Raw genomic sequence first — 23,103 nt, 5'->3', positions numbered from 1 at the left:
AATACATGGCACCACCTCTTATCTTTTTCATGTAGATGTAGAATAACTCACTGAAATTCACCAGATTTAACTACTACGAAGTGGTAACATATAGCAGAGCAATCAATGTACCCTCTACTGAAAATTATTCATTAGTTTTACCTTTTTATGGTATAGAAATACCTTATGTTGGGAAGTCAAATGAGAAAATCTAGTATTGGCTTTGGAGTCAAAAAAGACTTGAGTTCAACTTCTAGTCATGTTACTTATTATGCAACCTTAGGTAAATTCCTTGAGGTCATTCTTAGCTTTCTCATCTGAAAATAGCTGAAAAAATGGGGGTCCATCTCATAAAATTGCAATGAGGAATAAGTTCGTTATGTCATAAACCCAGTGCCAGTCATGTTGTGGGTACACTGTAAAAATCGGTTTCTTCTCATCTCTTAGAACTATATCATCTGCTTGGTGACAAATTAATAAAATAATTCATATGTTCACTATATTTCTTGTTCTTCAGTTAAACTTCAAATGACTAGTGATTTATATCTCTGGATACTTAAGTTATTCTAGTGTTTTCCTATATTTTTGTTAAATTTTGACCACTCTTTTTTTTTTTAAGCCAGCAATGTTTGTAAATACTATGGCTAAAAGTTGAGAAACACTGCAGCACATGAGCACATTTTCTCCTTGACAGCTCACTCATATAGATGAGTAACCAGGTGGAAAAGGAGACCCCAGATGTAGTATGACAACTCACAGGCCCAAGCTTGTGCAATTCCTTATCAAAAGCTCCTGCCATCATTAGGCAGTCTCTGTCCCCATTCTTTGGATCTGGGCTGGCCCAGTGACTTACTATGACAGGAAGATGTGGTGAAAATGACAGTTTAAGTTTGGACATTTAGGACTCAAGAGGCCTTGCAGCTTCTGCTTTTGCCTTCTTGGTATGTTTCTACTATCATATGCAAAAGTAGAGTTTAGACTGCTGGAGGATGAGAGGTCATATGGAAGAGAAAATAAGATGCCCTAAGCAACAGCCAGCACCAACTGCCAGAAATGTGAGTGAGGCCACGTGGGTCACTCAGACTCAGCTGAACTGCCAGAATGACTGGAGAAGCATGAGTGATCCCAAGTGAGACCAGGAGAAGAGCCACTCTGCTGAGCCGAGACAAAATTGCTAACCCACAGAATCATGACCAAATACATGGTGGTTGTTTTAAACTTCTAACTTCTCATGTGGTTTGATACACAGCAAGAGGTTAATTGATAACATAAGAAAATATAAAACATGCAAAAAAACGAAATTTAATTTCAAGGAAGTATCTACAGAAACAAAATTAGAGTAAAATAAATACTACGGCAATTCAACAAACCTTCCTCATAACCATGGTTAAAAACGAAAGTGCTGGATAAATTCAGCTACTGAGATGACAATATAATTGATGAAAACATCAAGATGTTAACCTTATATAACTAGTTATTTTATAGAGCTGTTGACTCCTAAATTTCTGGGGCCCTTGTCAATGCTTGGAATGTCTAGCCACGAAAAACTAGAAGAAATTTTGGCTACTGTAAGCTGAGATCAGAAGCATGTAAAATATAATCAAAGCATAGGATTAAATAATAATAAATAAATAGCAAAGATTTCAGAATTTTAATCTTAGAAGATAGAGAGTTAAAGAGGTCAGAGGAGAGAAGAGAAATAATAATGTACTGTGTGCCTGCATGTGTGAAAGGTATTATCAATTTTATGTTAATGTGAGATTTTTTTTTTAATGTGGCGAGAGGGAAGCGAGAGAGCGAACTACAGAAAACCTTGGCTGCAGACTGAAGGGAAGGCAAGACCTAATGGAAGAAGCCTCCATTTCTGTGCTACGTTGTTTGTTTATAACCAAAATCCATAAGAGCAATGATGAAAAAAGCCTAAAGCAGAGAGTGTATTCACCATGAGGCAAATAAGGTAGAGGTAGAGGCAAAGAAATTGAGGATATATAAATTATTTCCAGTTTGTCTTAACAAACTTAAATATACCCTCTATTCTAGTTGGTATTTGGAAAAAAAAAACAATTTTGATACGTTTGGTTTTATGTCTATAAAACCTCAAAATTGACCAGAATCCAGATTTCTCATGGCTATAGTGATTGGCTTAGCTCTCTTATCTAACTCCTCTACTGATGAGAGCCCCAGCACAGAGAGGGCTACTGAGCTGATAGGTATAACCCTGGGGTCATCCTAGCCATCATTTCGGTAAAAGCCTTCTGAGTCTAAAACTAATACAGAAAAAGAACAGTGGAGATACACCACTCTATGTTTGTTTGAGAATCTGGATATAGTCACATCAAAACAAAAACTAACCCTGGACTTCCCAGATACCAGAGCAAATAAATTCTTACTGATATTAAAAAAAAAAGAAAAACAAAGAGAGAGAGAAAAGAAAGAAGAGAGAAGATGCCCTCAGATATATAAGATAATAAGAACACATCTTTTTATTCCAATAATCTACTATAACTCCACAACCCAAGAGAGGATACCTCTCTATCTCTCATCTCCTTCTAGCCATGCAGTGGTTCCAGAATTTCCTCTGTTCTAAGACACTGTAAATGCTTCTGCAGCCTGGGGGTAGTGACTCTAGACTTATACGTACACAGAACTCATAAAGGATTATCAGGAATAGCACAAGCATTATGTCTTGGTGACAAGCCAACTCCATTAACTACTTATAAAGTGGATATGATGGGACATAAACCCACTGATGCTACCACTTTCAGGTTGGATTCCTGTTAAAAACAAGTCTGTAGCAGTCAAATAAACCAATGTACCATCAAAAATGGCTGTAATTGGGCTTCTCTGGTGGCACAGTGGTTAAGAGTCTGCCCGCCAATGCAGGGGACACGGGTTCGAGCCCTGGTCCGGGAAGATTCCACATGCCGCGGAGCAAATAAGCCCGTGCACCACAACTACTGAAGCCCACGCACCTAGAGCCCATGAGCCGCAACAAGAGAAGCCACTGCAATGAGAAGCCCGCACACCACAACTAAGAGTAGCCCCCACGCACCACAACTAGAGAAAACCCGCGCACAGCAACAAAGACCCAAGCCAGCCAAAAATAAATAACTTAATTTTTTTTAAATGGCTGTAATCGAACAGTAAACAAGAATTATTAACTATATCTCTTGGATACAGAAATAGTAGAATGAGAAAACTGTTTTTCCCTAGACAATTCAAAAGATGTTGAACACCAAATACGTATAATAAAACTAAAATACAGGAAAATGTGGAGAGGAAAAAGAATTAAGAGGATATTAGGGGCCCCCGAGAAGCATTAAATGGAACTTTCTGAATTCCTCACTGACATGTAAAAAACTGGTTCACAATCACTTACTTTGATTTTCTCTCCTCGTGCCCATCTCTTGGATTCCTGTCTTCTCGGATATCTTCCCGCTTTTCTCTGCGGTCCTCTCGTCCTTTGTCTTTGTCTTCCCACTCCCTCTGGCGTTCTCGCTCTTTCTCCCTTTCTCTCGCTCTTTCTCGCTCTCGCTCTCTCTCCCTCTCCCGCTCTCTCTCCCGCTCCCTTTCTTCTCTCTCCCGCTCCCGCTCTTTTTCCCTGTCTCGCTCCCTCTCTCTTTCCCTCTCTCTATCGTGGTCCCGATCTCTCTCTCTTTCCCGGTCTCTCTCTTTCTCCCTCTCTCTCTCCCTCTCCCGTTCCCTAGCGCGCTCTCTTTCTAGTTCTCTTTCTTTCTCTCTCTCCCGATCCCTCTCCCGTTCCCTCTCTCTCTCCCGCTCCCGCTCTCTTTCCCGATCTCTTTCCCTGGGCCTTTCGTCTCTTCTATCATCCGTTCTGTCTACTCTTCGTTCCTCTCTTCTTTCATCACGCTCAATCTCGTCATTCCTTCCCTGATGTCGAATTGGTGAGCTTGGTCTTTGATCTACAATGAAAACCAAGTTTTGTCAGTGATTAATTTCACAGATGACAGTATGGCAAATCTTACATTTTATCTGTGTATAGGGTCACACCGGCAACAAATATAAATCAGGTACTGTATTTACTTTTAATTTAATCATCCAAATAATCACCACTAGATGTTTAAAAACATTTCTTTTTCTTAAAGGTAATTTTTATTTGCCCTCTAACTACCATGTTTTCTGCTCCCCATAACCCCCCTCCCGCCTCCCACTGATCCACCTTGGATCCTTCTCTGCATGCTCCCTACCCTACCTCCAGCCCACTGCTCCAACCCCACTTTCTGCCATCTCTACCCTTCACCTCTGATCTTCTCTGTCCCCCCAGCAGGACCTGAGAACACTGGTGGCAAAGGATAGGGGCAGCAGGAGGTGAAGAAGATAAGAGCTGAAGGAAAAAAAAAATTTCCCTCGTAAGTCACACCTCTAATTTCAGGCCGAAATATATACACATCAAAGTGCAGCTATTATGTGAGGAAAATATAGTAGAACAAAACATCTGTCAATATTTGTTGCTGCAACATCAATTTATCATAAACTAGAATATTAAGGGTACTGATGCTTAGCAATCTTGAAATAATCAAATGTAAAAAGTGTTTCATATTAGTGATATATATTTATAATTAATAACTACTAATCGACTAAAAATTTTATTTAATCATATAACTGATTACTCAGATGAAGAGCTGTTTTCTTAAAATGTTAAATGATAACCCCATCACATTTATATATATATATATTTTTTAATACATGAATCATATAAACACAAACTGAATGCATGCTACCCAGTATGCCCAGTTGAGCAAGAAATTAGTCTGGGATCAAAAGATGTCTAAGAAAATGGCATGAACTCTTCCACACAGATAGCCATTTTTGAAAGTAGGTCACTGTGCTATGATCTAGGCTACTGCGATATCTCTATTTTCACACTACACAGTACTGTTTACTAGTTAGTCATAAAAGGCATACTACAATATGGCCAACAGGTTTGTAAGTGCAATCTCTGACATCAACTTATTAAGCAGAATAATTTTAGGATATTTTTAGTGAAGGGTTCAATCTAATAATTTGAATTTCCTTTCTTATCACAGATGAAAAATTTAAGAATTATCCATATTTATTAGATCAAGATATGAAAATTCACAGAATTTTAAAGCTAAAACAAAACAAAGCTAAACCTTGTCCAGCCCCTCTACCCCTTTTCTTCTTAGAATTTATGGTCAGAAGTTGATTTGTCAAAGTCACAGAGATGGTAGATACTTGGAACATCCGGACTAGAAGTCAATTTTCTTAAATTCTTTTTTACTTTTGCTGAAACCAGTTTAAATTTAAAATGGTTCTATTGTACTGCACTCTAGATTCCTGGAAGGGTGTACACTCATGTCTTAGACTGTCTGAATTCTTGGTTTGGGGATCATACTAATGTCACAATGATTAGAAAACAACCTCAAACAAATTCAATACTGCAACTTACAGCAATTCATACTTGAAATTCCTGATTATAGCAATGTTAGGGAACAGACTCCTTTACTCAGGCAAGCTTTTTTTGACAAATAAAAAGTCTATTTTCCCAACCACAATGACAAGGTTACTTACTTCAGAGAAAATGGAAAGGAACACCACTTTAACACATCTCAACCATCTTCCCTATCTTTCCCCAAAAATGTGTTCTTCAAAAGCATACTTCTCTTCAAGTATTTCCTTATTTTAATGAATGATACCCAATCATGAAAGCTGGAAACCTCTGACTTTTCCAAGTACCATGATATTCGAGTACCATCAATTTCACTCTCAAAATATTTCTTTATTCTATTTCCTCTCTCAATCCCTACAATTAATAGTTAACTTAGACTTGGATCAGCTCTTCTTAGATGCCCATGTTATCAATGGTCTAACTGGTTGGTATCCTTGTCTTCCGTCTTTTGCCAGACTCCTTAATACCTTTTTTCTTTTTCTGAGGAAAACTCTATATTTTTTTCCAGCTGCTAAACAAACAAACAAAAAAACTGCTTAAAAGCACTTATCTCCTAGGCAATGAAAAAGGCAAATAAATCCAAAATTTTTAGCCTGACTTACTAGGCCATTTACAACGTGGTCTATAGTCTCTCACCACACACCCCCCCATCCTTCTTCCTAGCTTCTTTCCTTCCCTACCGATTACAGCACACCTCTACTCCAACCTCATAACTCTTTACTACACCAAAGTATATGTTTCTTTTAGTCCTGTGTGTCTGCACATGCTGCACCCTCTCCCTGCAGTGTTTCTTCCATGATTCCTTCTAGCCAACTCCTATTTATTTTTCAGGCCCTAATTCAGATGTCTCTTCTTTAGGAAGCTTTTATAGACTGCCTCAGTATTCTGTCTGCATCTTTGTCTTCTCACAGAACTTTATATAGTAGTAGTATTTATCATATTTAACTGTCTATTCGTACCCTAATTAGGCTGTGAAGAACTAACGGGAAGATTTAAATTCCTGAGCACAGAACAAGGTCCTGAACACATCTCTACCTTCAACCTTTATCTATCTCCCTTGCTCACCACATTCTAGTCACAATGATCTTATTTCAAACTCTAGGACATACTAAGCTATTTCCTGTCTCGGAATCGGCACACATTCTTTCCTCTGCATGGAATGTTTTTACCCTCCAATACCTGCAATGCTAGCTTCTTCCCTTGCATTTATGCCTCTGCATAAATGTCATCGCAAATTTTTCATAAGCACACTATCTGAATAAAGTAGGTCCCTCTCATCCTTTATTTCTATCTGGATCCCTTGTATGTTTCCTTGACAGCACCCAACAATCACTTTTCTTTTTTCAGGGGGGATATCGTCCCCTTTATAAAGTTCTATAAGCACAAGTGTTGTACTCCAAAAACCTAGCAAAGTGCATGGGTACTCAATAAACATTTGTAGAATATATCATTATCAAAAATATATTTCTCTTTCAATCATACAACTGATATTTATTGAAGTAGTTACAGTAAAATAAAATAAAAAGGGAATAAGACTTATAGTCAGAAGACCTGAGTTCGACTTTTAGCTTTAGAACTTATTTCTCTAACACTGGAAAAATTACTACCCTTCTCTTAGCCCAAATCTCCTAAAATATGAAACATAGATTCTCTTATCATACATAAACTCACGGATACTGAAAGATAAAGGATTTAAAATATACATTCTCTGACTTAATATTATAAAGAATATTTGATTTAATTCAGCCCACTGTGAAGCATCAATACTCAATTCCCTACTCCATCAAGTCTTGTACTATATTAACCTCAGCATTACAGCAAACCTTACTTTAGTAAACAGGCAAGGTTAGTAAGACCTTCATAAGGTCATAAATGTTTAAAGGCCCTAATCTGTACAGAATAAAAGCTTGTTAAAGAAAGTACTTATAACCCTTCTTAAATGCCTTCTAGTATCTTGCTTCAAAACTGATTTAAGGGACTTCCCTGGTGGCACAGTGGTTAAGAATTCGCATGCCAATGCAGGAGACATGGGTTCAATCCCTGGTCTGGGAAGATCCCACATGCCACGGAACAACTAAGCCCGTGCGCCACAATTACTGAGCCTGCGCTCTGGAGCCCGCGAGCCACAACAACTGAGCCCACGTGCCACAACTACTGAAGCCCATGTGCCTAGAGCCCATGCTCCGCAACAAGAGAAGCCACCGCAATAAGAAGCCACCGCACTGCAATGAAGAGTAGTCCCCGCTTGCCACAACTAGAGAAAGCCTGCGCGTAGCAATAAGACCCAACGTAGCCAAAAATAAATAAATTTATTTTAAAAAAAACTGATTTAAGATATCATCTAGTAGTAACAGAACACTTTTAGCTTAAAATATACAAGAATTTAAATTTAAACCAAGTATTACATATTCTCAGGAAGGAACATGAATAAAACATTTCTCTAAACAACCCCCAGCACTATCTTTATCAGTTTTTTCTTGTTTCTCCCTGGCAGTCCTTACAAGACTGTGTATCACAGCTAGTGAGTGAGTGGCCAGGATACTCAGATGAGAAACTTTACCTCCTGAATCAGAAATACCTGAAACGTCACCCAAGCATCTATATTCTTTAAAACGTTGTGAGCTGTTTGGTTAAGGTAAGAGACATACAGCAAGGCACCTTAACTCTTGCAGTATGCAAGTACCTACTAATTCAGCACCTGCTCTGTTACCAAGTAGGTACTGGTAGCTAGCTATTTACATAATCTCTCCTAAACTAAGTAAAAATGGAAGATTATATGAATAAGTATAATAATTTAAAATGTGTCAACAAGCAAAAGTCTTAAAAGATATTTTATGTTAAAAAGTAAACTGATAATGGTTGGAAAAAAAACAATTCTCCCAATCAATGTCGGTCACTATTTAATAATATTTCATTTAACAAACCTCTCTCTCTGTTGTCACGACGGTCTCTCTCTCCATGTCTTCTCTCAAAGGAAGAATCTCTTGCTTGATCTCTGTTGTCTCTTTCAGGATATCTGTCTCTTTCAGGATAGCTACTTCGAGTTTCCCAGCTGTCATGATAGTTGCTAGTACTACTGTGACTATCAATTTGAGAACCTCTTGTGCCTCGACTTCCTAAACAAAGGATATTCACACAAATATTTAACAAGTACACTTTATTCAACAAGTTGTCAGTCACAATCTTTCCTCCCCAAAACATATAAAGATATGTGGGGTTTTGGTGGGTTTTTTAATATTTCAAAGTGTGGTATTCATTGTCAAAAAGGATATTAAATGTTGGATCAGAACACCCAAGGTGTCTAATGACTGACTTGGGTAAGCTAAGTACCAGTTTTCCCTACCTATGAAAAAGGACATATAATGGAATCATAAAGCAAAGAGACTCATTTCAATTAAGCCAAATAACAATGAAACAAAAACTAAAATCTATTAATTCATATCTAAATCACAGAAATATCATAAAAATAATTCAGGATATGGATATATTGCATTGACTACAGTTTATAGTGAAAACATTCCAATACAGAACCAAGGTACTTTGTTGACAGTAGGTGGTACCTGAAATTTTTCATTAAAAAATTGGGAAATGAATGTTCACAGTAGTTATAGCCCCAAACTGCAAAGTACCCAAATGTCTTTCAGTGGGTGAAGGCTAAACAAACTGTGGTACATCCGGATCATGGAATATTACAACAAGGAGCAAACTGTTGATACACACAACTTGGATGAACCTCAAGGAAACTGTGCTGAGTGAAAAAGCCAATCTCAACAGCACACAGACAGCAGGATTCCATTTATGTAACATTTGTGAAATAACAATTATAAAATGATGGACATGTTAGTGGTTGCCAGTGGTCAAGGATAGGGGAGGGGATTTGAGTGTGGCTATAAAGAGGTAACACAGGGAGTCTTGTGATGATACAGCTGAGTATCTTGATTGTGGCGATGGTAATACAAGGATACACACACACTGTGGAAAATAGTATGGAGGTTCCTCAAAAAATTACAGAACTACTATATGATCCAGCAATTCCACTTCTGGGTATAGAGACAGAGGAACTGAAATCAGGATCTGAAAGAGATATCTTTACTCCCATGTTCACTGCAGCATTATTTACAATAGCCAAGACATGGAAGCAACCTAAATGCCCAATGACAGATGAATGGGAAAAAAATGTGGTTTAAAAAAAAGTGGTAGGGCTTCCCTGATGGCGCAGTGGTTGAGAGTCCACCTGCCAATGCAGGGGACATGGGTTCGAGCCCTGGTCTCGGAAGATCCCACATGCTGCAGAGCAACTAAGCCCGCGAGCCATACTACTGAAGCCCGCGCGCCTAGAGCCCGTGCTCCACAACAAGGGAAGCCACCACAAGGAGAAGCCTGCGCACCGCAACAGAGTAGCCCCTGCTCGCTGCAACTAGAGAAAAGCCCACATGCAGCAACAAAGACGCAACGCAGCCAAAAATAAATTTATATATATAAAAAAAGATAACTAATTATTTATACATAAATTGTTCCAAAGAAGAGAAAAAAAGAAGCAACACTTCCAACACATTTTATATGGCTACTATAACTCTGATCACCAAACCAAACAAAGACAATATAAAAAACAAGAGCTATGCAGTGGTATGGTGGAACTGGTTAACACTGGCTCCGAAGAGCCAACTGTGTGCACCTCTTCCCATGTCCACACTGAGTGACGTTAGTAGCTCAAAATCTGCTATGGCAGGAGTAATTTATACCATGGAAATTGGCATTAGCTACAAGCCAGGGCGTTTTGCCTGATGAGTAAGTTGTTAAATGTTTACCATCATACCACTGATTATATGCCAATCTCAATTAAAAACAAAGATACTTAATTCAAAATTAAATTTTAACACACCTATTTTAGAACTTTTTTAAAAAATGAAATGTGTATTTATCTTAGAAATGCAAGAATAGTTCTAAATTTTAAAAAATACATTAACATAAGTAACAAGGTAAAAGAGACTGACTATATGATCTCAAGATACAGAAAAACAGTCATGATAGAAGCTGTCAGCTAAGTTTGGAAATTAGGAGACATCCTTAACACAATAAAATGCATCTGCTAAAAATTTACAAACACCATGCTTAATGGTGAAATGCCAGCAATAATCCTTTAAAATCTGAAACAAAGCAAAGAAGCCCATTATATCACTTGTAGTAAACAGTTCATTGAAACAGCAGCTCAGCAGGTTACTTGACAGCAAATAAATAATACTCAGAAAGGAAGAGCCAAATCTGTCTGTTCCCATACATAAATGTTTAAGAGAATCTAATTAGATCTACTAAGAAAATACAGCAACATCACAATGTAAGATTAGTATAAAAATATTAATTACCATTTCCGTACACCAGCAATAAGCATCAAAAAAATGTTTTAAAATATATTATTTGGTGTACCTGTACACAGTTATTCACTTAAAACAGTATTCAAAAACAAAAAAAAGATTAGAACACCTAATACATAGGATTTATTAACTTTATGGTATATCCTACAACATACACTATGCACTCTTTCAAAAGGAGGTGGCTATTTACCAAGTTGACTGATACAGAACCATCTGCAAGATTTTTTTTTTAATAAGTCTATTTATTTTTGGCTGTGTTGGGTCTCTGTTGCTGCACACAGGCTTTCTCTAGTTGCGGCGAGTGGGGGCTACACTTCGTTGTGGTGCGTGGGCTTCTCACTGCAGTGGCTTCTCTTGTTGCAGAGCACGGGCTCTAGGTGTGCGGGCTTCAGTAGTTGTGGCACACGGGCTCAGCAGCTGTGGCTCGCGGGTTCCAGAATGCAGGCTCAGTAGTTGTGGTGCACAGGCTTAGTTGCTCCATGGCATGTGGGATCTTCCTGGACCAGGGCTCACACCTGTGTCCTCTGCATTGGCAGGCTGATTCTTAACCACTGTGCCACCAGGGAAGTCCCCAAGATATTTTTTAAGTGAAAACAGCAGGGTATAGAGTATATAGTTGTGTGTTTTTTTTAAATAAAAAAAATTTTTTTAATTATACTTGGAAAACCAGAGGAGAAAATGAATAGACATATACATCTGCTTGTGTAGAATATTTTTCAGATGGATACATACAAAATTGGCGAAAGAAGAAACCAGGTCAGGGATAGAAGGGAGGCTTTCACTATACATCCTTTTGCAGCTTTGAAATTCTGAACCATGTGAATGCATTATTAAAAAGAGAATTTTTTTAAGTACCATTTACAATGGCAACAAAAATAGAGGGTACACAGGAACAAAACATGTTCAAGACCTTAACAGAAAAAGTTACAAATCAATAAATTTAATGTACGTGAAATAAAAATCCAACAGTTTTTCATGAAATTAAAAAAGAAAAGACAACTCATTTTTTAAATGTATATGAAAAAGCAAAGGGCCAAGAAAAGCCAAGACAACTATGGAGGAGAAGGTGAGGGGCCTTCATCTTAATGTGAAACTGTAATACTGACCAGGATAAACCAACAGGCCTATGGAAAGAATAAGAGTGGTCACAATTCTGCAGCAGTGTTTTGGGGAAGGGGAGCGAAGTGGGCGGAGGAAGAGAGAGGTCAAAGCTAACTCAGTTAAGGCAGTTCGGAGACAGTCAAAAACATATAGGTAGGTAGTTATTGATGACAATGATGATGGCAAACGCTTTTTAGAGGAAGATGAGAAAAATGGCTCAAGATGCAGATATGTGATGTTCTGAGGTGGCTTTGAAGCAAGCACAAGTACTGATGAATACACAAGTCAGTCATTTCTGACACCACCAATTTTGAAAGCCCACCATTTAATCCCATTTTAATGATCATTTTATCTATATACCTGTTTATTAGAAATTATTTCTTTTTGATGCTACTTTTTTGCCTGATAGCAATTTTCTTAGTGTTTCACATTAAACAAGATGGTAGGCATGACTGGACATAATTCAAACAGGAGGTCCAAGTCAGGCCCCATCTATCTTCTGCTACTGTGGCTAATAATTCCTATTCGGAACTTATAGGGAAAATCACAAACTCAATTAATTGAAAATTACTTTGACAAAGTGATAATGAACGTCAGAAATAATATCTTTAGAAAACAAATGTTAGGAGGTTAATAATTTCTCTATGAACATACAACATACAGTTCACTGACAAGTCAAAAACCTTACCCTTTTCAGGTAACTCTGGACCTCTTCCCCTACTTCTGCCCATCCGATCATTCCTAATTTCACTTCGAGACTCATTTCTGGACTCATTTCTTATTTCAGTGCGAGAACTTTCTTCTCTCAAATGGTTTCTGCCATAACTTCGGGATTCTTCCTGATATGCATCCTCCTTTCGATGAGCATCTCGACTTTCACGGTCCCTGTAGTCGTGGGCATCACGAGTAGACCGAGAATCTCTGGGATCACGGCTCTCTTTGTTATCTCTGCTGTAATCTCGCATCTCCCTGGAGTCCCGAATGTCTCTGGAGTCTCTTAGTTCCCTTCGGTCTCTAGTATCTCTGGCATCTCTCCGATCCCGACCATCTCGAGGTTCTCTGTCATCTCTGTGGTCTCTAGAAGAGCTCTGATCCTGTTCATACTCTCGTTCTTCTCTTGTGTCCTTTTCTCTATCCCTTTTTCCTCTAGTCTCTGTAACGCAATTTTGGAAATACACTGTAATTCCTTTCACAAAATTTTAGGAAACCAGACGATGTATTTAATACAGAGCTTTAAAATTTTTAATACAATGGTATAATTTCTACTCTTAACAAAAAATAAAAGGAGAAAACATGGGCAAATGAGAAAAATAAAACTATCTGTAAACTAAAATTCCAAAGGTAATTTTATTAACATCTGGATTATTTGTCTTGATTGGATAAACTTTGAACACGATCTTCTCACATCAATGTACCCATACTTATAAATCTTAAACAATTGAAACAAGTTAAGTTGATCTATCAATGATGGCCTACTTTTTAGAAATCACTTTTAGATCCAGAGGCACAAGTGATTTTAATCATCTCTACCAAGTATTAGGCCAGACTAGAGCACACATGACTACCTCCAATGTACTTAAGCACTTGAGAGTAGCCTACTATTAGTATGCTGGCTGGTAAACACATACTGTTATTCTCTCTCTCTCTCTCTCTCCCCCCTTATTTATTTATTTTTTGAGCTATTTAATGAAATCACACTCCTGTCTCTAAAGATTTTTCTACTTAAGGCATTTTCTAACATTTCATAGAAAAATTTAAAAAATAATTTCAGTTTTAAAAAAGCTGGAATGAACCTCAATAGTTACTTAACCCAACCTTGTTATTGTATAAATGAAGGAACAGAGGCCCAGAGCTTAAATGGTTTAGTCAGCCCCGTACATCATAGGAATTTGCAAAGATTAGAAACTGTTCTTTAGAGATGCCTAGAAAAGTATAAATTGATTACAGCATAAATCTGATATGAACTGAAAGAATTAACAAGAGACCCTCAAAGAACAAACCCTGTAATTTTTATCAGATTCCTTCATAAATTGTTCTTACACTCTGCAACAACCCCAAGATCTGAGGCTATTTAAGTAACTGTAGCAGCTCTTGGTCGAGGACATTATAAATTTACCTATGGCTAGGTCCACAGACTTTCTCCGCCCAGTATCCACAAGACCCCCTAGATTCTCATCAATAACTTATCTCCCCTGCAAAATAACTTTGCCCATATGCCTACATCCATAAATGCCATATAAGGATAGAAGCACTAGGCAAGACTCTGACAACATCCCCCTCTCTTTTTGTGCACATCCATCCCTTCCAGTCCTCCTCCAATACCAAATGTGCCTAGAAATTTGTTCACTTAGTATTAGATTCTCTTTTTATGATACCCACAGCTGTCTTTACGAATACATCTAGTTACTATATTTTGTTCTTTATCTACCTCCCCATCCTTTCACTGAAATTATTCTTATTTCAAAAAATGACCTCTAAATAGAGAGGAATAAACGCCTACTACATCTCTTGTATGGAAGGTTAAAGAAACATTCTCCTCACAAAGAACCTAAAAATGTATGGTTTATTATTAAAAGGATTCCTCCTATAACACAAACCCCTCTTACTACAAAAAAGCATTCCTATGAGACTCAACTGCATAGTAAATTTCCCCTTCATTAGTGTGTTTAATAAATTATGTTTTGAAATAATAGTTTTCATTCAGTAAGTAGTCATGAAATATATACTATATTCCCAGTCAACTCTAGTTGTTCATAGATAGGTATAAGAGAATTTTCCCATCTTACCAATGTTCCATAAACACTGCTGTGCTGATCTGGTTCCAAAATCATGTACACAAGGAATAATTCTTTAAAATAGGTGCTCTCTCCAGTCCCTACCTATGCATCCATCATTTCTTGAATAAAATAACTTGCACTGTTGATTGGAAGAGAAAAAACTAACTTCGACATGTTTCATAGGCGACTGCTATACAATACTCAAATTGTGACTTTTTGTCAGTCTTGTGTGGGGTGCAGAAGCATGCTGTACGATGCTTTAAAAATGCACATTAAACAGAAATGTTGTTGCAAGTCAGCAAGTATTGTATTTCCTGAGTACTCATTATGTTAAAAAACTAACTCAGGAAATGTCAGGAAAAAGACTTGTTAAGTTAAATAAATAAGGACAAGAAGCTTAGATAAGAAATACAGAGAGAGATGAGAGCTATTAGATTGTACTGCCAAGTTTTGATGATAATAACATCTCAGCGTGAACCGGGAATAGCAAATTCAAAGTTAACATAATTCTCAGGGATCTAGAAAGGAAAACTGCTTTGCTTGACTTCTTTGTTGAGTTAGACCTGGAATATTGATCACTTGGTTCACACTGACTTTCTGAACATTCCCCCAGCCCTCACCTCTTAGTCAAAATATTTCTGATATGTTCAAACTCTGCTCCCTGGTTTGCTGCTTTTCTTTCCTTCACCTCTGTTGTTTTTGAAGAATTAGCTAAGCAGTTAGACTGACGCTCTAAGAATCATACCATCCCAAATTTCTAGAACTTGAAAGTACTCAAGTAAAACATCATAACTAAAGAAAGGACCAACTTAGCATACATATAAATGCCCACTTACATCTATTTAGTAGCTTACATTTCTGTGTCCTTAAGCACCTCCTATTGCCCTCAAGAGCTATCACCCATGTGTTACAGAGACATAATATAACACAGTTCTCTCCTGTCTCTTATTTTAACAATAAATCTGAAAGTCCATTATTTTTAATAAAGAAAATATCCACTTAAAGAACTCTAAAAAAAAAAAAACCACAATGGAGTATTTACCTTCCCTCCTTTCATGACGCCGATCATGAGACTGTGAAGTGCGTTCATGATCATGCCTCCCTTTTTCTCTCATTGGAGACCGATGTCTTGGGGGACTCTGCTTTCTCTGAGGAGAAGACAGAGAGTGTGAAGGATAGGGAGAAGCAGAGCGGCGTAAAGGTGGAGTTACTGTCCTCTGATAAGATGGTGAAGGAGTTCTTTTTCGGCGAGGAGAAGGAGAATGTCTTTGAATAGATGATCCTGATTGTGAGGAAGATGAGTGATGTCTAGAAGATATAGGAGAATGATGCTGTCCTGCTGGGGAAGTGGACCTATAAAGAAAGCAACAACAATAAAAAAATATGTTCAAGAGCTTTCATTTCTAGCCAAAGGAAAATCTTCTTTAAAAACAAAGAAACAAACAAAAAAACCTGAATGTAAAAGTTAAAGCTAAAAGTGTAATAATTCCAAGATAAATTTTAATTCACAATGATGTAAAATCATTAACAAGTTGATTTTTAAAGATCTGACTGATTTTGAAGTCAGCTTGAGACAACAGTTCTAGATGAGACATGCACTGCCCTTCTCCTGAACTTTGGCTCCAAGGCACACTCCCTTTTCCAGGTAACATCCTCCCTGAGCACAGATGGTTCTTACTCTCACGTAAAGTCTGGAACTCACTCTTACCAGAGATAATCTCTGACAGTGTAAATAGGTATTGGAGGAGGGAACCCACAAAGAGCTAAAGAGAAAACATACTAAGATCTAGGAAAGTGGGTGTAAGAACGTCTATAATTCAGGGCTGTGGGAGACGGGAAAAGCTATCACCAGCTACGCCAAACAAAAGTTTGCACTGCCTGGGCTGACACTTAGGATAGGGAAAGAAAGCTAGAGTTAAGGAAAGGACATACTGTCTATACTGTCTTTATCTTAAATAACCTGCCTTCACTCTTGGGCAGCACAAACTGAAATTTAGTTCATAAGCTTTGGTTTAACTGAGGCTTCCTCTGCTCCCTTCAAATCATCTTCTTTGCTGCGAGAGAAATAACTTATAAACTCATGAAGCACATCTGAATCACTCCTATAATCTGTTATGTCTTGGGCTGTGTCTACAATGAATATGCAAAAGGTGTGTGTGACGGAGAGCTAGAATACACACATTTGGGCAATAACTAAAAAGAAACAGGACTAATGTTTAAAAAACAACACTTCAGACATCACATGCTCAGATAAGTATCATATTTCTCAAAGTAATCATTTTGAGGACAGATGTTTGTTCAAAAAAATTATGAGTTCCTGTCAAAATATTTTAGAATTACCTTCACTGCCTATGATAAATATTTTTTTAACTTCCACAATGTTGGCAAAATCATTATTAATCCTAAACCAGGATTCCTCAATCTTGACACTATTGACATTTTGTATTCAGTAATTCTTTGTGGTGGCAGGCTGTCCTGTACATTGTAGGAGGTCGAGCAGCATCCCTGACCCCTATCCACTAGAAGCCAGTACCATCTCCCTCCCATTCCCATTCATGCCGATAAAAAACTACTCCAGGTATCTCCAAATGTCCCCAGGGAGGTAAAATCAACCCTGGTTGAGAACCGCTGCTCTAAACTATGCTGTTTATAAATGATGCCTTAGTAGAACTTTTATCAATAAAAGGTTTAAATCTATAAAATACATGTTACTGAGTCAGGAAAGTGGTCAGATATATAGGAAAGAATTTTGCAAAACAAGAAATTAAACAAAATCACCTTCTGGATAATAGTTGACTTAAAAAATAAAAGTCAGCTAACTAGAACACCACATTATCCTAAACATTATAGTTATTTACGATTCTGCAGTACTTTCAGACTTTTAATAAAAATTGTTATTCCTTTCTCACATAAAAAAAATAAGACATAAACCACCATAGCTTAATTGAGTCTAAACTGAAATTTACTTACTAACAGATATGAGTACAAATGCTCAATGGGTCTTGCCCAAATTTGGAAAACCATTTATGACCAATGGCTATTCAAATACTGAACAGAAAAATCACTGCAAGACTGAGAAATTCTAATTTGACTATCATTTGGTGCTTTCCAATTTCAATTTCATTAGGTTCTAGTCAGTTTGGAAATACCTAAACTGAAAAAATAAAGAATGTGGCTCTCCACTGAACTGACATTTTGGTTAGTTTTGAGTTTATTTCTGGAGTATACTCAAAATTATTTCAGGAATGTCTGCAATACCCTTTGGTGATTTGTTCACAAAACTTAAATAAAATAGTTCATGATACTATCTTTTAAAACACATTACAGTCTAATCACATGTCTATTCCAATTTGGTGTCTATAACATGGAAGAAAAAATTTCAGTTCAAGCTTACATAATCAAGCTGTCATATTAAGGACAGAGCACCAATGTGTTGTCACATTACGGCTTCAGCATTTTAACCATATTTTTCTTCCTACTTATCCTTCAGGGAAAAAATAAGTTTGTTGAGTTAATCATCCATTATCAAAGGAATGTTTGTGTCCACCCTCCACGCCAAATTTATATGTTGAGGCCCTAACCTCCAATGGGATGCCGGAAGGAAGGGAGGAAGGGAGGGAGGGAGGAAGGAAAAGAGTCGTTTTGATTCACTGGACAAATGTTAAGTGAGTACCTTTTATGCTAAGCATTATTTTTGACACTGAGGATACAGAAATGAAGAAGACAGACAAAATCACTAACAATAATGATGATTATAATAATATTAACAATAGCAGGTAACATATGCTGTTACTATGTCCACAGCATTGTTTTAAGTGCTTTCGTATATTAACTCATTTCGTCTTCATGATGACAACCCTATGAGGTAACTGAGACAGAGAGAACTGAAAAACAGTCTGTCTTAGTTGTAGAGTCCAGGAGTAGCCCACCAACAACAAAGAGAGCCAATTTCAGCTAATTAATGCAACATACAAGTCTATACAACAGAGTAATGAAGTGTAAACTGTTAGATCCAAAAAAAGTACATCGGAGGACTACATTAGGTGCTTGGTAAGGAAAGGGCCTTTACTAAGAAGATAGCTTTTGAGCCAAGAGCTGAAAATTTGAGGTAAGAGCTTTTCATGCTGAGGACTCAGCAACCATAAAGGAGGCAGGAGGGATGGTGATATATAAAAAGAACAGAAAGAAGACAAGTATAACTATGATTCATGGGAGAATGGAAAGTTCATGAGAGGGTCAGAAAGCAGGCAGGGGACAGAGGATACGGAGTCTTCTAGGTCATGATAAAAGTTCAGATTTTATTCTAAGTATAAAAGAAATCACTGGAGAGTTTTGGGCAGGGAAGTGTCATTCAGAAATTGAGCAACTTGCCTAAATAAATATGTAAGACAGAGAAAGAAAATGCTTCTGTGTGATGATTTGTTTCAGACCTAGTAGCTTGCTCTCCCTTTGCAGCAGGTGATAAATACTCCTCAGAAGGGGAATCATTTCTAACCGAATGATCTACAGAAACTAGAATACTTTTGTTGTGGGAATCTTTTGAAAGATGTCTCCTCCATAAATAAATGGTACTTGAAAAACAGATTTGATTCAAGCAAACTAGTAAGAAGTACATAATACAAGTAAATCTAAGCCAAGTACTAATAATTTTGGTTCAATTTCATTTTTGCATTTATGTAGAAATGAATTAATTTCAAAAACCTCAGTCTAAGAATGGAGAAGAATGTTAACATAAGCATTATTAGCACATCCTTCAATGATATTCAAGTCCAGAATTATGTGCCATTTAATTATAATAATTTTCCAGAATCTGGTTCAAAAGCCTTACATGAACTTGTTCAATCCCATGACTTGAGTGAGCTAAAAACTGTACCTATTGTTGTGATCAAGAGTCAGAAGAGACAAATATCCAGTATCCCTGGCACATGGGGAGATTGTTTTTAAGCTCTAAGAGAGTTGGTATTCCAAATGCAGTAAAGCCCAGAAACAATATACACCAGCATAACAAATATTAAGACAGCTGGCTCCTATCTTCTACCTGGTGGAAGAAGTTAAACTTATCACTTTCTCCTGGGACAGGATGGGGTGATGAGGAGATGGAGAGGCCCAGCCCCTGCCAAGGAACAGCAAGCAATCCAGTCTTAGGAAAGAGGGAGGTAAACAACGGTTCTCAAGTCCCTAGTCCGACTTCTCAGACCCCAAATCTCCTCAGTCAGGCCAAGAAAATGGATGTCAAATAAGGGAGATTCTTGAAATCACTGCCACTGTCCTGGAAGTTCAATCCAGTCACAGGTCATTTAACTGTCAGTAGAAAATTACCACCAGATAACACCAAACCACAGCCAGACAGAGATGGATTTTGATAGTGTGGCTGGGTATCTGTTATTTCATTAATCTCATTACATACTACACAGTCCCATATTTTTACCAGATTAAACTTTTGGCCTTTGTATGCCGTGTTATGCATTTCTGATTGGACCAATTATTAAACAGGGCTAAACTTCCCAACCACCTCCTGCTACTGAAAACCTCCCCAAAGAACCATTTTCCTCTCAAGTCTCTAATTCCATCAGGCATGACAGACAAAGGGTCAAGAGCACACTTTTTAGGAACGTAAATACCACTCTAGATTTTGGCTGCAAAACAGGAGCTTTTCTGAGTTCAACAGATTTTCCCAATATCACACCTATAAAAGGAAGTCCAAGCCTTGATCAATTGGACTAAATGTAAATGGCTTTTTTGCCCCCTGATGAAGTTATTTTGATATTTATAAAACGATTTCATTTTTAACATGTCTACCATGAATTCAGTATATTATATAATTATGTTCAGCTATATTACATATTTCTTTAAGTGTCTTAATTTTATATCCCTAGCCTAAATTAGTATTCATGTAAAAATACTTTTTAGGTCTATAGACAGGGCTCAATTAAATGCAGAAAAAAGACAATGCCTCAGACAAGCAACTCCCAATCTGAATACAAAGGTTCCACATTAATATTAAAAGATTTGCATATCCTTCATGATATTTGTGCTAATGTCGACTAATTGGGAAAATATTATAAAAGATATTACAAATTCATCAATGTTTTTAAAGTCTGAATTTTAAAATTACATTATTCTCCTTTTTTCCTTTTAGATGGGATACTGGTATAGTGATTGTATTTTTTTTTTTTAAGTATGGTTGATTTACAACATTGTGTGAGTTTCTGGTGTACAGCAAAGTGATTCAGTTATATATATATACTGATTGTGTGTGTGTATATATATATAGATATAGATATAGATAGTAATTGTATATTTTTAAGTGTTTTTTTCTTTTAGAGATATATACTAAAATATATACAGATGAAATGAAATAAGAAGTCTGGGATTTGCTTCAAAATAACACTGGATGGGGGAGGTGGATAGGGGTACAGATGAAACTATGGATATGAGGGTCATTATACTATTCTATTTTTATGTTGTGAAATGCTCCATAATAATGTTAATGTAACATTAACATGTAATTCTTCCATCCTCTATATATAACTGAGTAACACTGGTACATACTGATTCAAGAAACTATCAATTCAGTCTACAGAAATGCTTAGTTCACACATGGATTCCTCCCTGTCCTGTCCTTCATGGCCACAGAATAAGATTCACCAGTCCAGACCATGGTATTTGAACATGAATGGTAGATAATGAATAAATTAAAGAATTAATCCAATAGGTAATAGTCTTTGTCAAACATCTGAAACATTCTGATTTTAATTATTCAGATGTGTGCAATCACTGAAAGAAAATAAGACTGTCAATTTGGTGGTAATTTGCTTATTCTAAGCTGATGTCAAAGTCAGTACGTTTTTTTTGTTTTGTTTTTGTTTTTTTGTTTTTGCTTTTGTTTTTGTGGTATGTGGGCCTCTCACTGTTGTGGCCTCTCCCGTTGCGGAGCACAGGCTCCGGACGCACGGGCTCAGCGGCCATGGCTCACGGGCCCAGCCACTCCGCAGCATGTGGGATCTTCCCGGACTGGTGCACGAACCCATGTCCCCTGCATCGGCAGGTGGACTCTCAACCACTGCGCCACCAGGGAAGCCCAGTCAGTAAGTTTTGAATGATCACATCTGTCTTTAAAATCTGAGGAAGACTCATGTAGGCATTTATACTCTTATCAAGACATATTCAGGTAATTATAATAAAGTGATTTAAAAAAAATACAACAACTTACTATGCTCTTAATACTATCTTATTAAACCACAAAATTCTGCATTTTGATTAGTATTTTGATCAAAACATATTACCTATCATAAAACCATATTTAACCAGCAGAATGAACTATATGCACTTGTTAGCTAATTTCTCTGGTTAACTACTATCCAAAAAGTTTTTGTGTTTCCTTAGGCCCTTGTTCTTAAACTACACTAATATACTGGTCATTCCTAATTCAGCAAAGAATATAGAATACAGATTTTCATTGATAAAGATGATATTAGAGGTCCACTGAAACACTGCTGAAATATCTAGTTTAGGATTATCTAGATACAGTAGGTTAGGAATACTGATACAAAATATTCCCTTCACAAGTGATTTTCTGACTAAATACCTAACTCAAACTTAATTTTCCTGTGAGCTCATATCTTCTAAAACAAATTACAGAATATAAATGGTTTAGTTGAGTTCCAAGTAATCAAGTATTTTTAAAAGTATTACGGGAAATTGCTACATTCTCTAAAAGCAGAGTAATAAAATAAATCTATAAGGCATGTTTTTTTGGATAAATAAGTGGTATGCAGGCTTTGATCAATGTTGCATAAATAAATCATTGCTGAGTGAAGTCTACCAGTCAAATTGTAAGACACTGATACAGAATTCCTTTAAGAACTATGGCCTGGAAACTACTCGCTTCAAAAGCAACTACATAACAGAATTTAGTGTTATTCAAATTAACAAATATTCTGGGAAGAGAGTATATTCTTCACTAGGTTGACATGGCCAATAAAGGTTTGGGATGAGAGTACTGAAATCCTCGATGCCAGATTAGTGGCAAAGGCCTAAAGAATGATTAATAACTCTTAAGAATTTTTGGAGAATGGGGAAATCATGAATTTTTCTGGGAGGATATGGACACTCTACCCCTCAGGAAAACATACACAGGCAAATTTTAACTCACAAATCAGACCTCTAAAATCCAGGTTAGTAGCTCCTGGTGTAGAAAGTTGAAGAACTGAGACACAGAAGACAGGGAGAAGGACTTAAAGTCATAGGATCATGTGGCTTTGTTACATCATTTGTCTCACATGTATGCATATGCATTTGGGAACCACCCTTTAAGAAACGTAAGCAATCCCCTATATACAATAGGCCTAGTTAGTCTTACTTTACTTGGAAGGGAACACACATGATTACTGTATTACTTCCACCTGTAGTAACAAAGTTTCTGACAAGATTTTTGTTCACT

The 23,103-nt window shown here is 37.1% G+C and overlaps 1 protein-coding gene across 11 annotated transcripts in view; it reads right to left on the bottom strand.

The window, feature by feature from the left end:
- Window positions 1-23,103, bottom strand: part of ZC3H13 (zinc finger CCCH-type containing 13) — a 91,457-nt gene that overhangs the window by 20,995 nt on the left and 47,359 nt on the right. For 6 of the 11 annotated variants that reach the window (XM_019936540.3, XM_019936539.3, XM_019936543.3 and 3 more), the window contains 5 exons: window positions 15,703-16,013; window positions 12,572-13,036; window positions 8,335-8,526; window positions 4,241-4,324; window positions 3,359-3,902 (listed from right to left, as the gene is read on the bottom strand). In XM_019936540.3, coding sequence (XP_019792099.1) covers window positions 3,359-3,902; window positions 4,241-4,324; window positions 8,335-8,526; window positions 12,572-13,036; window positions 15,703-16,013 — 1,596 coding nt within the window. Of the gene's footprint in view, window positions 1-3,358; window positions 3,903-4,240; window positions 4,325-8,334; window positions 8,527-12,571; window positions 13,037-15,702; window positions 16,014-18,054; window positions 18,078-23,103 lie in introns of those variants that run through there. The other 5 variants (XM_019936544.3, XM_019936546.3, XM_019936549.2 and 2 more) reach the window with 4 other exon arrangements.

Source organism: Tursiops truncatus, chromosome 18, assembly GCF_011762595.2.
Source record: "Tursiops truncatus isolate mTurTru1 chromosome 18, mTurTru1.mat.Y, whole genome shotgun sequence".
Lineage (NCBI taxonomy): Eukaryota > Metazoa > Chordata > Mammalia > Artiodactyla > Delphinidae > Tursiops > Tursiops truncatus.
Note: the sequence above shows the minus strand (reverse complement) of the source record. Positions and strands in the feature narration are given on the sequence as shown.